We start from the raw sequence: 14444 nt of genomic DNA on the forward strand, positions 1-14444 counted from the left end.
CATTGTAAACTACCTGTGTAAACTGCACAAACTGTAAAATTCATCCTTCCCTCTTTTATATAAACAGTTGCAACTGGAATTGCGGAAACGGTGAACTTAAGCCCAAAAAAAAAGACACAATACTTGGTTTGGAGATATCAACTGAATTAACCCTATGGATCTAATTCGAGTTTGTTGTCCATCTTGTTCTTCACATAGAAACATAGAAATCTACAGCACATTACAGGCCCTTCGGCCCACAATGTTGTGCTGACCCTGTAACCTACTCTAGAAACTGCCTAGAATTTCCCTACCATGGAGCCTTCTATTTTTCTTAGCTCCATGTACAAACATTTGTACCTATTTAATTGGCTCTTAAAAGACCCTATTGTATCCACCTCTACCACCATTGCTGGCAGTGCATTCCATGCACTCACCACTCTGTGTGTGAAAAGCTTACTTCTGACATGCCCCTTGTAACTACTTCCAAGCACCTTAAAACTACGCTCCTTCATGTTAGCCATTTCAGCCCTGGGAAAAAGCCTCTTATCCACACAATCAATGCCCCTCATCATCTTAAACACCTCTATCAAGTCACCTCTCATCCTCCATCGCTCCAAGGAGAAAAGGCCAAGTTCACTCAACCCATTCTCATAAGACATTCTCTCCAATCCAGGTAACAGTCTGTAAATCTTCTCTGCACTCTCTCTATAGTATCCACATCATTCCTGTAGTGAGGTGACCAGAACTGAACACAGTACTCCAAGTGGGGTCTAACTAAGGTCTTATATAGCTGTAACATTACCTTGTGGCTCTTGGACTCAATCCCACAGTTGATAAAGGCCAAAACACCATACCCCTTCCTAACAACACTGTCCTTTGAGTGTCCTACGGACATGGACCCCAAGATCTCGCTGATCCTCTATGCTGCCAAGAGTCTTACCATTAATATTATACTCTCTCTTCAAACTGGACCTACCAAAATGGACCACTTCACACTTATCTGGGTTGAACTCCATCTACCACTTCTCATCCTAATTCTGCACCCTATGGATGTCCTGCTATAACCTCTGATAACCCTCCAGACTACTCACAACACCCCCAACCTTTGTGTCATCAGCAAATTTACTAACCCATTCTTCTACTTCTTCATCCAGGTTATTTATAAAAATCACAAAGAGGAGGGGTCCCAGAATAGATCCTTGGGGAACAGCAATGGTCACCAACCTCCATGCAGAATACGAACCATCTACAACCACCCTTTGGCTTCTCTAGGCAAGCTAATTCTGGATCCACAAAGCAAAGTCTCCTTGGATCCGTGGCTCAATACTTTCTGAATGAGCCTCACATGGGGAACCTTATCAAATGCCTTATTGAAATCCACATACACTGCTCTACCTTCATCAATGTGTTTTGTTACATCCTCAAGGAATTCAATCAGGTTCGTAAGGCATGACCTGCTCTTGGTAAAGCCATACTGACTATCCCTAATCAGATTACGTCTCTCCAAATACTCATAAATCCTGCCTCTCAGGATCTTCTCCACAACTTGGCCACCACTGAAGTAAGACTCACTGGTCTATAATTTCCTAGGTTATCTCTACTCCCTTTCTTGAACAAGGGAACAACGCTTGCAACCTTCCAATCCTCTGGTACTTCTCCCATCCCTGTTGATGTTGCAAAGATCATCACCAGAGGCTTGGCAATCTCCTCCCTTGCCTCTCACAGTAGCCTGGGGTATATCTATCCCAGTCCCAGCAACTTATCTCACTTAATATCGTTCAAAAGCTCCGTCACATCCTCTTTCTTCATGTCTATGCACTCAAGCATTTTAATCCACTGTAAGGCATCCACACAATTACCAAGGTCCTTTTCACTGTTGAATACTGAAGCAAAGTACTCATTAAGTACCTCCGCTAACTCCTCCAACTCCACGCGGATGTTTCAACTATCACACCTGATTAGTCATATTTTCACATGGCTCGTCTTCTTGCTCTTCACATACTTGTAGAATGTCTTGAGGTTTTCCTTAATCCTGCTCACCAAGGCCTTCTAGCTCTCCTAATTTCATTCTTGAGCTCCTTCCAGGCACCCTGTTGCTGAGCGGAGTGGCCACTGGGGGACCCTGCACTGACTTCCTTCCCCTTTACACCTCTTGGTGTTCACCCATATGCTCCCCAAATTCTGCACTCTGGGTGTAACCACCTGCTCAAAAATTGTATCTATCAACTGCTCTGCCTCCCAGGTGATCCTAAGTTCCCCCAACTCCAGCTTCAGGTCCTTAAAAAGCAGTGTTTCATGAGCTGGAGTAGACTGTACTTCCCACAGATGTCACCATCAGCAAGACCATCAGGTTCCATGAATTCCCACATCCTTCAGGAGGAGCATTCCACTGCTATGTCTGCCATCCTGTCTGCACTGTACAATGGGCAACCAGGACTAAATCTTCTAACCTGTTTCTTTGGCCTCAGCCTTTTCTTGTTGAAGCCTCCAGTCAAAGTCTGATGCTTCTACTCTCACCACTGACCTACTTCCAACAATGTCCGCCCCGCTTGCCCGTTCTGTGCTTTTATTTACTTTGCGCGCTCTGCTCCCGATGCTGATTGGACCTCTGCAATGTCCGAACACCCACGAAGCTCTCCTTTTATCCTCGCTTCGCTGACCTGTGAGTAACCTCTCCAAAGTGTTCTGCTCCCAATGTGGATTGGACCTCTGGAATGGACATCTTTATCTGAGAATTACATGCTCACGTTTAACTAGTACCGAAATCTTTTTCACTGTATTTGTGATAAGCATGAAGTAAGAGCAATTAAAATATTATTTATTATTAAATTTGTAATAATTATTCTACTTAAATGAAAACTAGTTTCAGTTGATCTCAAAAAAATCAAATATACAGTGGATTCTGTTTAGTTGGTTCATTGGTTAATCAGAACAGCTACTTATTTGGGACAAATTTTAAAGAACAAATCTAATCAAGAAAATAGCCAGGATTCTCTTCATTTATTTGAGACACTGTACCACTTAAATGGGACAGGTGGCTGTTGCTGAACAATTTCTAACTAGTGCCAGTTGTGTGCACTAGTCATGGCTGTTAGACACTACATCCTACCTAGAGTGAATAGTTCAGAAATAGCATCAGTTGCATGTGTTTGTGCTTAAAAAGCAGTGAATTTTGTCACTGATAGTTGGTGAGAAACAAGAGCTAACGCAGTTCAGAACTGTTTTGCTCACTGTGGTTTCAAGCATTCAGGCTTGGAGATGCCAGAAACAGAATGTGTAAAAATGAAACAATTTCATGACTTCAACAAGTTAGAAACTAAGTTTTAAGGTATCAACAATCATCTTGAATATTGCAATGAAGTTGAAGATTTGGAGGATGCAATCATTGAAAGCATAGTATGAAGGCAGTCCATTACCTGTACTGATTTTGTTCATTGACAGTTAATCAAAAGAACACGACATTGTACACTGGATGAACTCCTCGGTCGTTAACTATTAGGAACTAATATACAGTTTAAAGTATTGCAATAGTATTGGTAGTGTTCTAATCTGTTCTCTATTTCATTTAAATACATAATTTGTTACTCAGTTAAGTGGTAGTTTGTCTTTTTAGTACCTTTTTAACTATTTCCATGAAACTCTGGCTAATTGAGGCAGCTGCTTAATTGGGCCAAAATGTAATGGTCACAGTGCATCCCAATTTACTGTAATACACTGTATCAGCAAATTCTGTGCAATTTATTTTCCTCAAGATCTTTGGGAGGATGGGTATATAACCTTAAAATCTAAATAATTAATAATGATATCTTAAGATCAAATAATTAACTGAATCTCAATTTAGGAGTACTTCAAATTAATTTCCTTTGCATTGGCACCACCTCCAAGTTTCCCAAAAATATATTGCTGTTTCAATATCACTAGATCCAAATTTATTTTAGTTACTGAGATACAGTGCGGAATAGCTTAATCACAGAATATTTACAATGACCAATTAACCTACCAACCGGTATGTCTTTGGGCTGTGGGAGCAAACCCACACGATCATGGGAACAATGTACAACTCCTTATAGACAGTGGTGGGAACTGAACCCAGGTCACCTGTACTGCAAAGCTCTCTGCCCAAGCATACTATGGACTACAGCATTTAAAACTCTCATCAATATTTTCTCACCACAAAAAAATCACAAATTTAGTTTTAAAGGCCATTACTTATTTCCTGTTCTTAATTGTCCTTAATTTGTGATTTTTTTTGTGGTGAGAAGCTTACTTTACAAGGATTTGAAAAACATTTTATAAAATGGATCTAAGATGCATTCAGATTCTCAAAGGGATAGACAGACAGTATAGAGATATGCATAAACCAATTTTAAAAAAAGATGAACATATTCAATTGACAATATTATTTGTGCCATTCTTAATGTGTGTTAGAAATCAATTTGTGTATTGGTAGAAAAAATAAAAATATATAAAATAAATAATTTCAGGGAACCCCAAACTGGTTCTTTTTAAGTTAGCTACTTTTGGAACATGAAATAGATTACACCGTGTGCAGCTTTGCCAAATAAAAACAACATAGAAACAGAATAGACTTGCTTCTGACATTTTACTCAGAAATGTTATACTTACAGAGAAATTACCAATCTTCACATTCAGATTTTATGCTTTTGAAATTCTAGCGTGCTTCCTAATGCTCCTCCAGGCTGTTGGTCTGATTTTATCTGTGGTTCTGACCTTGATAAGTCAGAACAATAACTTCAATAGGCATAAGTACATTATTGCAATAACTGTCTCTGTTGGTTGCTTCAGGTTTTTATCTGGTTGACCTGATTTCATTTATTCGTTTATTTAGCAATACAGCATGGTCAAGAGTGTATTGGTCAGTGTTGTCACCAGGTTCCGATATGACCTAAGTATGGAGTGAGAGACACTGAAGGAGGTCGATATTTCACAGACTTTAATGTGTTCAGTGTTAAATGGAAACGAAAGCAATAAACACTAGGCCAAATAGGACTTGTGGAGTCACTAGCTTTGCAAGAATCACTTTCAACCCATTCTGCCCAACTCTCAAATGGTGAAAGAAGTCTACACCGTGGCTGAAAAGAACAACTAAGAATGAAATGAATACCGTTAGTCTTCAGAGTCAGTTGACCCGACTGTCCAATTTCTCAGACAAGGCAGAATGCAAGCAGGCAGCAAAACATTGCTGTGTCCAAGTTTCGACAAATACTACAACGGAATGAATGCCGTTAAATACTATCACAATGAAATAATTAGCTGACACATGTATATTCATGAGGGCAATTGCCGTATCTGCTGTGGCGCCAAATCCGTGGTTGTGACAGTTGTAATTAGTCCCGTGATTAGACTAATTAGACTATGTTGCACAGTATCCCAATATAGTGCGACCCACTCTGCCCAACCACCACACCCCAAATTAAGCCAAACCTAATCACAAGACAACTTACAAAGACCAAATGATCTACCCAGTACATCTTTGGACTGTGGGAGGTAACCGGAGGACCCGGAGAACACCCAGGCATTCCACAGGGAGGACGTACAGAGACTGCTCACAGAACAACGCCGACTGTACACCCTGAGCTGTAATAGCTTTGTGCTAATGGCTATGCTAACCATGGTGCCTTATCTCAGACTGGAGTCACAAGAGAAAAAGGACCTAGTGCTTGCAAAGCTTGTGGAGTCACTAGCTTTGTAAGAATCACTTTTGATCTCAATACAAAATATTTTCCTAACGTCACTATGTCTCTCAAAGGTTTTGTACATTAAAGATGCGGAAAAACAATTTGCATTAAATACTGTTAACATTGCAAATATCATAAGAAATTTTGCAGAGAAATGAAGGAGAAAATAAGGTGAAGGTAAAAGGGTGGAAAATGTGCCATGGTGCAAGAACTGAAAGAGTATCAAAGGACTTTGAAACATGTTTTTAATATACAGGAGAAACAGCGGAGAGAGAATAGGAAATGAAAGCATAGAAATAGATTACAAAGATCAATTTTGTTCAACTATTATACCATTAGTGGCTTGTCAGATTTTACATATCATAGCAATTACTATAATCATTTAGTCTACAATCAACAGCAAAGATATTCAGAAACCATCGATTCAAAAGCACCTGTACTTCCAAGGGACTTCTCAATCTCTACAATAAAGGGAAAGTGAAAAGGAAACTTAACCTACCATTTCTTCAACTGAAACTTTTCACCACTCTTCCAGTTACGCAGAATTAGAGTCATTGAAACTTAGATAAAAAATTAATTTACACTGATCAAAGCTTGACGTTATGGGATACTACATACACCTTAAAACATGGGAACCAATGTGCTTTTGTCCAAATGGGAGTTCATTGGAGATGCTGTACAGTGCCTATAAAAAGTATTCACCCTCCCCTCCCCTTGGAAGTTTTCATGTTATATTGTTTTACAACATTGGATCACAGTGGATTTAATTTGGCTGATCAACAGAAAACTCTTTCATATTAAAGTGAAAGCAAATCTAAGTACAAAGTGATCTAAATTAATTACGAATAAAAAACAAAATAATTGTTACGTAAGTATTCACCACCTTCAAGTCACTATTTAGTGGATGCATCTTTGGCAGAAAATACAGCCTTGAGTGTGTGTGGATTGGTCTCTTTCAGCTTTGCACATCTGGACACCTCAATTTTTCCCATTTTTCTTTACAAAACTGCTCAAGCTCTGTCACATTGCACAGGGATTGTGAGCGAACAACCCTTTTCAAGTCCAGCCACAAATTCTCAATTAGATTGCGGTCTGGACCCTGACTTGGCCACTCCAGGATATTAACTTTGTTTTTAAACCATTCCTGTGTAGCTTTGGCTTTTTGCTTGAGGTTATTGTCTTGCTGGAAAACAAATCTTCTAAGTTGCAGTTCTCTTGCAGACTGCATCAGGTTTTCCTCCAGATTTCCCTGTATTTTGCCACTTTCATTTTTCCCTGTACCTTCACAAGTCTTCCTGGGCCTGCTGCAATGAAGCATCCCACAGCATGATGCAGCCACCACCATGCTTCACGGAAGGGATGGTTTTTTTGATGATGTGTGGTGTTCGGCTTACACCAGACATAGCATTTAGTGTAATGGCCAAAAAGCTCAATTTTGGTTTCATCAGACCAGAGGACCTTCTTCCAACTGACTTCAGAGATTCCCACGTGCCTTCTGGCAAACTCTAGCCAAGATTTAAAGTGACTTTTTTTCAACAGTTACTTTCTCTTTGCGACCCTCCCATGAAGCTACAATGGATGAAGCACCCAGGCAACAGTTCTATGCAAACACGAGGAAATCTGCAGATGCTGGAATTTCAAGCAACACACATAAACGTTGCTGGTGAACGCAGCAGGCCAGGCAGCATCTATAGGAAGAGGTACAGTCGACGTTTCGGGCCAAGACTCTTCGTCAGGACTAACTCCTGATGAAGGGTCTCGTTGTTGTATGTTGTATGTGCAGTCTTTCCCACCTCGGCCACTGAAGCTTGTAACTCCTCCAGAGTTGTCATAGGTTTCTTGGTGGCCTCCCTCACTAGTCCCCTTCTTGCACGGTCATTCAGTTTTTGAGAATGGCCTGCTCTGGGCAGATTTACAGCTGTGTCATATTCTTTCCATTTCTTGATGATTGACTTAACTGTACTCTAATGGATATTCAGTGACTTGTAAATTTTCTTGTATTCATCTCCTGACTTGTGCTTTTCAATAACATTTTCACGGAGTTGCTTGGAGCGTTCTTTTGTCTTCATGGTGCAGTTTTTGCCAGGATATTGATTCACCAGCAGTTGGACATTCCAGATACAGGTGTATTTTTACTACAATCAATTAAAATACTTTGACTGCTCATGGTAATCTCTAGTTAACTAATTATGTGACTTCTAAAGCCAATTGACTGCACCAGTGATGATTTGGTGTGCCATATGAAGCCGGGGGGGGAGGGGGGGGGTGGGAAGAGTGCATACCGATGCAATAAATTATTTTGTGTTTTATATTTGTAATTAATTTAGATCATTTTGTAGAGATGTTTCCACTTTGACACAAACGAGATTTTCTGTTGATCAATATCAGAAAAAGTCAAATTAAATCTACAGTGATTCAATGTTATAAAGCATGAAAATTTCTAAGGGAGGGTGAATACTTTTTATAGGCACTGTATATCCATGCATTTTGAAGAAACTGGAATACTTGGTTACCATGAGCTTTCAAAATGAGAAATACACCAAAAAATTTCTATCCCAATGTGACCAAAGTACACTGCTTTGCCCAATGCCAAGTAGCACAATTTCCCCAATTTAACTGGACTTCAGCAAGGCCTTTGACTTGCTCCTTTGAGGTAGGCTGGCCTGCAAGGTTAAAACACAATTAGAAAATGGCACAAAATGAGCTTAGTGATAGTGCAAGTTTGTAATTCAGATTTAAGGCCACAGGGATGGTGTTGGGTTCCCTACTGTTTATCGTAACATATAATGATTTGGATTAGAATGTGGGTGATCATAATTAACAATTTTTGCAGATGACACCAAAATATTTAACAAGTGCCCATTTCCCATGATAGTGGTGTCTAAACCCAAAGAGCATAGATTTAAGGTGAGAGAGAAGAGGTATAAAGGTAAATGTTTCAAACTAAATGTAATTAGTGTCTGGATGTAGGAGCAATAACAATATTTAAGAGGCATTTTGACAGATAATTGAATATCAAGTATGAAGGGATATAGAATTAATACAGGCAAGTAAGCAAGATTGCTAGCATTGATATAGGGCATCTTCAATGCCGAACAACTCTATGACTCCATATTTAAACCTCGTTATGCCTTTAAGCTTTACTGCTTTGAAAACATAGTGAAATAAAAATCAGTGATCAAGGGAAACCAACTCTTGGTTTTAACTACAATATGAAAAGGGCTTCACATTAAATTTTTGAGATTGCCTAAATTCTAACATATTTTCCCAATCCGAACAACTGCTGGTTTAAAAAGAATTTGTAATATTTCAATTCTTGATTATTGATTTACATTTTTTTTACCTGGTCAGATAGCAAGCTCCCTAAAAAGTATTGTTAATTGAAGAAAGTCAAACTGTCTAAAAAAAATTCAGACAACTGAACTCAAACCAAAAATGCAGAAATTGAATAAGTTGGCGAGAACTTCAGAATTTTGCAAGATCTCTAGTTTATTCAGTTATACAAAGGTATTTCATTTAATGGCATACCCTAAAGATGCTGCAAGATGATTATTCATTTGAAATCAATTTATATACGAATCAAAATCAATAAGCACAAGATAAAAAAAAATTGGAAATAGAAACACCTGTCACAAAAATACCCAGAAACGATGTAAATGCATGGGGTTATAGAAATAATACAATATATATTAAACTTATCAGAACATTGAGCACAGATTTCAAAACTGCTTTGTAAACTTGAGGAGTATTTTTTTTACCAGAAAATAATGCTTGATAGTTTTCCTTTTCTCTTGGGTTTTCATTACAAATATGCCATTAGTTTGATGGTCCATTTAAATAAAATATTAGTATTTTAGCAAATTCCATGTCGATTGTTAATAATTTACCCAAAAGTAACAAATATCAACATATTCTTTTTGTTATGAACTCGTGCATATATAAATACACATTTTCCTTTTGGATCGGTACTGAAAGGCATTAGACATGTTAAAAATTCTGCATTTCACTGACAGTTCCATCAGACTCATGTCACTAGCCTGCAGAAAATAATATTGCTTCATACAATGTAAAATACTCCCACTTTATAATATAACAAGCCCAATGGTATAAATTCCTGTTCCACTGTTATTCCCCAAAAGAAGCCTCAATATCAGAATAATCTCTATTACATCACTAAAATGAATATAACTTAAATCAATATACAAATAGTTAGAACAAGATTCATCAAACTAACATACAATTACCATGTATTACATGGTAATATCTAGATTGTATATTTTAATATGGTTGTGCAACTAGAAGATAAGAATGCAAATTTGGTTCATTCAAATGTCTGATGGGAAACGGGCATTGAATAAACTAAATGAATATTTGGATCACTAATCCTAGAGGTGCTAATACATATTGAATAATGGATACTGTTATAATGCAAATAGTTTAAATATAAACTTTAAAAGACAAGTATAAAAACACCTTTATATGAATCAATCAGTAAAACAGCTCATGATTCATAAAATATTTTTATTAAAGTTGATAAGAAGAAATGATAATTATGGAAGTGTTGATTATAATCACATTAAGAATAGAAATCATGCTCATTTTTGTCACTTTCATCAGAAGAGGTAACTCGTTGATGATCAGAATCAGAGTCAAACATTGGACTCTTTATATTTTCTTCCCTGGGCTTTTGCTTTTTTTGTTGAGTGACTGCACAATCTCCACTTTCAGGCAAATGAGCAGACAGTTTTTTGTTATTATTCGGCTGCAAGTTGTCCTCATGTGCCGTTCTATCTTCCACCCTTCTGGCAGAGGAGACTATTACATCACAGTAGCTGGATGCTCTTAAGTCTGACTGTCTGCCTAAATACCTGCAAGGGATTTCCTCTATATCAAGTTGATCGAAGTTGACTGTATCCCAGAGATTACTACTTCGTAAAGTGCTACATAAAAGATCTTTCATCCGCTGATTCTCTCTCATAGTTGATTCCCAGACTGTCTCAAGCTCAGATTCTACTTGCCTAAATGAAAGAACAAAATAAATCTTTTAGCATTATTGAACACTTATCTGTGAGCTTGGGTTGAGGTTATTTATTGACTCATTAAGCACGGGATTTACATATCCCTCGGTTAAAGAATATGTCAGACTGCTTTTATGCAACAGGTTTAGTTGCCTACTCAGAAACAAATAAGAAATTAAGGCAAACAAATGCTACAAAATAACCTTTGAAAATTATTTCAATAAGTCTATGTAGAAATATGCTCCTCTGTGTTTGAATGTAAAAAGGGAATATTGCATGTCTTGTCTGCTGCATATTATCAGATTATTTTAATAACACATTTAAAATAAAATAAAAAGCCAGTCTAAAGAAACCATAAACAAAAATTATTCACTGACAAAGACCACTGCTATGAAAATTATTCACATATTCCGACAAAGGCAACACATTCTGCAATTTGATGGTATTTTCTGTCAGATGTTTTCTGCAATTATTTTACTATATTTAATTTTATATATTTAAAAAGAGAAAGATATATAATTATGAATAAATTAGTGGCATCTAAAATGCTACAATAGTTATTGAGCACCAAAGAGATAAAATTTTGAATTGCTCCTGAGATTTTCTTTAAATATTAAAGTTAAATAATGAAATCAATCCTTGGGGTGCTTTTGTTTTAAAGTTTGGAAAAAAATGCTTATCAAATAACTTTTTCAGGACCACCTTGACAAGTGAAATCCTAATGCCAGTTGTTGGTAGGCTAGTACCTGACAGTATTGCACAATAAAAATATTACCAGCCCACCAAAATTCACCATTTTGACTACACTTGGAGAAAATAATTGCTACCACACGTGAACCATAAATATCCATGGAAAGTGATATTATAGCTAGAACAAATTTTGAAACATTAGAGATACCAAGAGAGGAACAAGCAGACCTAAGCATACAGGAGAGCAATGAGTGAAAATCATTCAACGTTCCAGGTCAAAACTCTGCATTTGGACTAAAATGATGCTCAACCTGTTGATTTCCTCCAGCAGATTTTTGCACATAAGAAAGTTAGATTATTTTTTTGCCACAATCCTAATGTATTCAATTGGCGATTATAATTAAAGCTATCTTGTGACTCTAGCAGAGGCAGAAACTTGAAAAGAGAAACAGAAACAAAAACAACTAATTCCAAGCAAAGTGCCACAAATTTGACAGTCAGTTATTTCATTAAAATCTCTGGAGAAGACAGTGATATTGGAGATAGAAAATTGTTTACACGGATAAAAATGCCAAGGGCTCGTTTTTTTCCCCAACCGAGGAGAAGGATGAAGTTTCATGGACAGGGCTACCATACCCAAGACAAAGTAGCTAACAAATCACATTAGGGTCTGGAAGAGAAGCTGGATGGTCAGTGAATACCAGAATTGTGTTGAGGGAGGACAAGGTAGATATCATTGAACAAGATGAGCTTGTAACATGAGGAGGTGAGGAGAATAGAAAAGCCCTGAAGTTATAGACAAGTTTGGGAAAAGAAGCTGCAAAGAAATTAAGGATAGAAAACCCATGGTGCTAAGCTTGGCAATGAGTGGCTAAACCTTTTGTCTGTCATGCCCCTTCAAGTTAAGGCAAGAGAAACAAGATGTGTATATGAGGATATTGGTTTTGAAGAGACCAGGTGACCAAAGATTGACAAGGGTAAGGTTGAGCATATGAGTTGTTGCATTCAATACTGTCACCTCCTCAGAACTTTTCAATGAGCTTCAAAACTTTGGCCTCAATACCTCCTAGTGCAATTGGATCCTTGAATTCCTCACTTGGAGACCCCAGCCAGTTTGGATTGGAAATGCCATCTCCTCCATGATCTCCATCAGCACAAGGGCACCACAAGGCTATCTGCTTCGCTCCTGCTCTACTCACTTTACACTTATGATGTGTGGCTAAGCGCAGGTCCAATGTCATATTTAAGTTTGCTGATGACGCCACTGTCGTAGGCTGAATCAAAGGTGGTTACAAATCAGCATATAGGAGGGAGATTGAAAGTCTGGCTGAGTGGTGCCTCAACAACCACCTCTTACTCAATGTCAGCAAGACCAAGGAGCTGACTATTGACTTCAGGAGGAGATAACCAGAGGTCCATGAGCTAGGACTCACTGGGAGATCAGAAGTGGAGCAGGTCAGCAACTCTAAATTCCTCATTTCAGAGGACTTATTCTGGGTTTAGCATGCAAGTACAATTATGAAGAAAGCAGGGCAGTGTCTCTACTTTCTTAGACGTTTGCAAAGATTCAGCATGACAACTAAAACTTTGACAAACTTCTATAGATGTGTGCTGCATCACTGCGTGGTATGGAGACACAAATATCCCTGAACGGAAAAGCCTACAAAAAGTAGTGGATCCCATCCAGTCCATCAAGGGTCCCTCTCCACCACTGAGCACATCTACACGGAACGCTATTGCAGGAAAGCAGCATTCATCAACAGGGACTCTCACCATCCAGGTCATGCTTTCTTCCCCCTGCTTCTATCAGGAAGTTGGTACAGGAACCTCAGGACTCACACCACCAAGTTAAGGAACAGTTTAAACCAGAGGGGATAACTTCACTCAACTTCACTTGCTCCATCACTGAACTGTTCCCACAAACTATGGACTCACTTTCAAGGATCCTTCATCTCATATTCTCAATATTGCCTGTTGGCATGGTCTTCTATTACAGTTATTGGATTTATTGAGTATGCCTGCAAGAAAATGAATCTCTGGGTTGTATATAGTGACATATATGGACTTTGATAATAAATTTGCTTTGAACTTTGAAGTTAGGTTGTGTATTTCCCTAATGTACTTTGAAAGAGTAAATAAGGAGAAACTGTTTTCACTTGTAGGTGACTTGGGCAATTCCCAAAAGAACCGGAAAAGATTCTTTGCATGATGAGTCATGTTGACCTTGATGCATAGCTTGAAAAGACAGAGGAAGCGGATTCAATAATGATTATTGATACAGAATTAGATAGATATTTAGAAAAGAAAAAAAAAGAGAAAGCAGGAGATGATCCTGCTACTAACTTCATAGCTTTATTTTAAAGGAGCTGTTGCAAATACAATGAGCCAAAGAACATCCCAGTATGCAAAATTCTATTATTCATCTGGTCTCTCAAACTCAGGGAATTATTGTCATCACTACTTAGCAGCTGAAAATTCTATATTCAAACTACATTTTACTATTTAAATACAGAGCAAAAATATAATGCAGTGTACTGTTCCAAGCACCTATATGCATACTCCACCCTGTGCATTTCTAAATACAGCATTATTGTTTAATATTTATATGTCAATTTTCTAAAATCCATGTTGCTATGTTTATACAGATTAATATGACCTAAATGAAGATTAAAATAGTCTATCTCTCTCAGCAGAGTGTTGAATGTAAGAAATAATATAGCTAATATTTATTGTGCGTGATATTATCTATTCATTTAATCCTTGCAAACTGTTTTGAAGGCAGTGGCTGTTGCTTTAACTACTATATGGTTCAGTAACTACAGCAACCTAGCACCTTGGATTCAGCTCTGGAAATATTTTAATCTATTATCTCAGAAAATCTATAATCAGCTGTAAATAAAAATGGTGAATAGAACTATGTCAACCCCTCTCTCCCACCCTGTGAACATGATGGGATTTTACTGCACAGCTGTCAATAGGATGCAGATCGCTGCTGACAAGTATCACTTGAAATAAGATTGCATTCTTCTCACAATCATAACCTCTGTTACGCAAG

At 37.9% G+C, this 14444-nt stretch overlaps 1 protein-coding gene across 1 annotated transcript in view; it reads right to left on the reverse strand.

The window, feature by feature from the left end:
* Positions 1 to 9277: 9277 nt before the first annotated feature.
* Positions 9278 to 14444, reverse strand: part of cep89 (centrosomal protein 89) — a 172914-nt gene continuing 167747 nt past the window's right edge. The window contains exon 19 of the mRNA XM_072279711.1: positions 9278 to 10699. Coding sequence (XP_072135812.1) covers positions 10258 to 10699 — 442 coding nt within the window. The 3' untranslated portion in view covers positions 9278 to 10257. The remainder of the gene's footprint in view (positions 10700 to 14444) is intronic.

Source organism: Mobula birostris, chromosome 15, assembly GCF_030028105.1.
Source record: "Mobula birostris isolate sMobBir1 chromosome 15, sMobBir1.hap1, whole genome shotgun sequence".
Taxonomy (NCBI): domain Eukaryota; kingdom Metazoa; phylum Chordata; class Chondrichthyes; order Myliobatiformes; family Myliobatidae; genus Mobula; species Mobula birostris.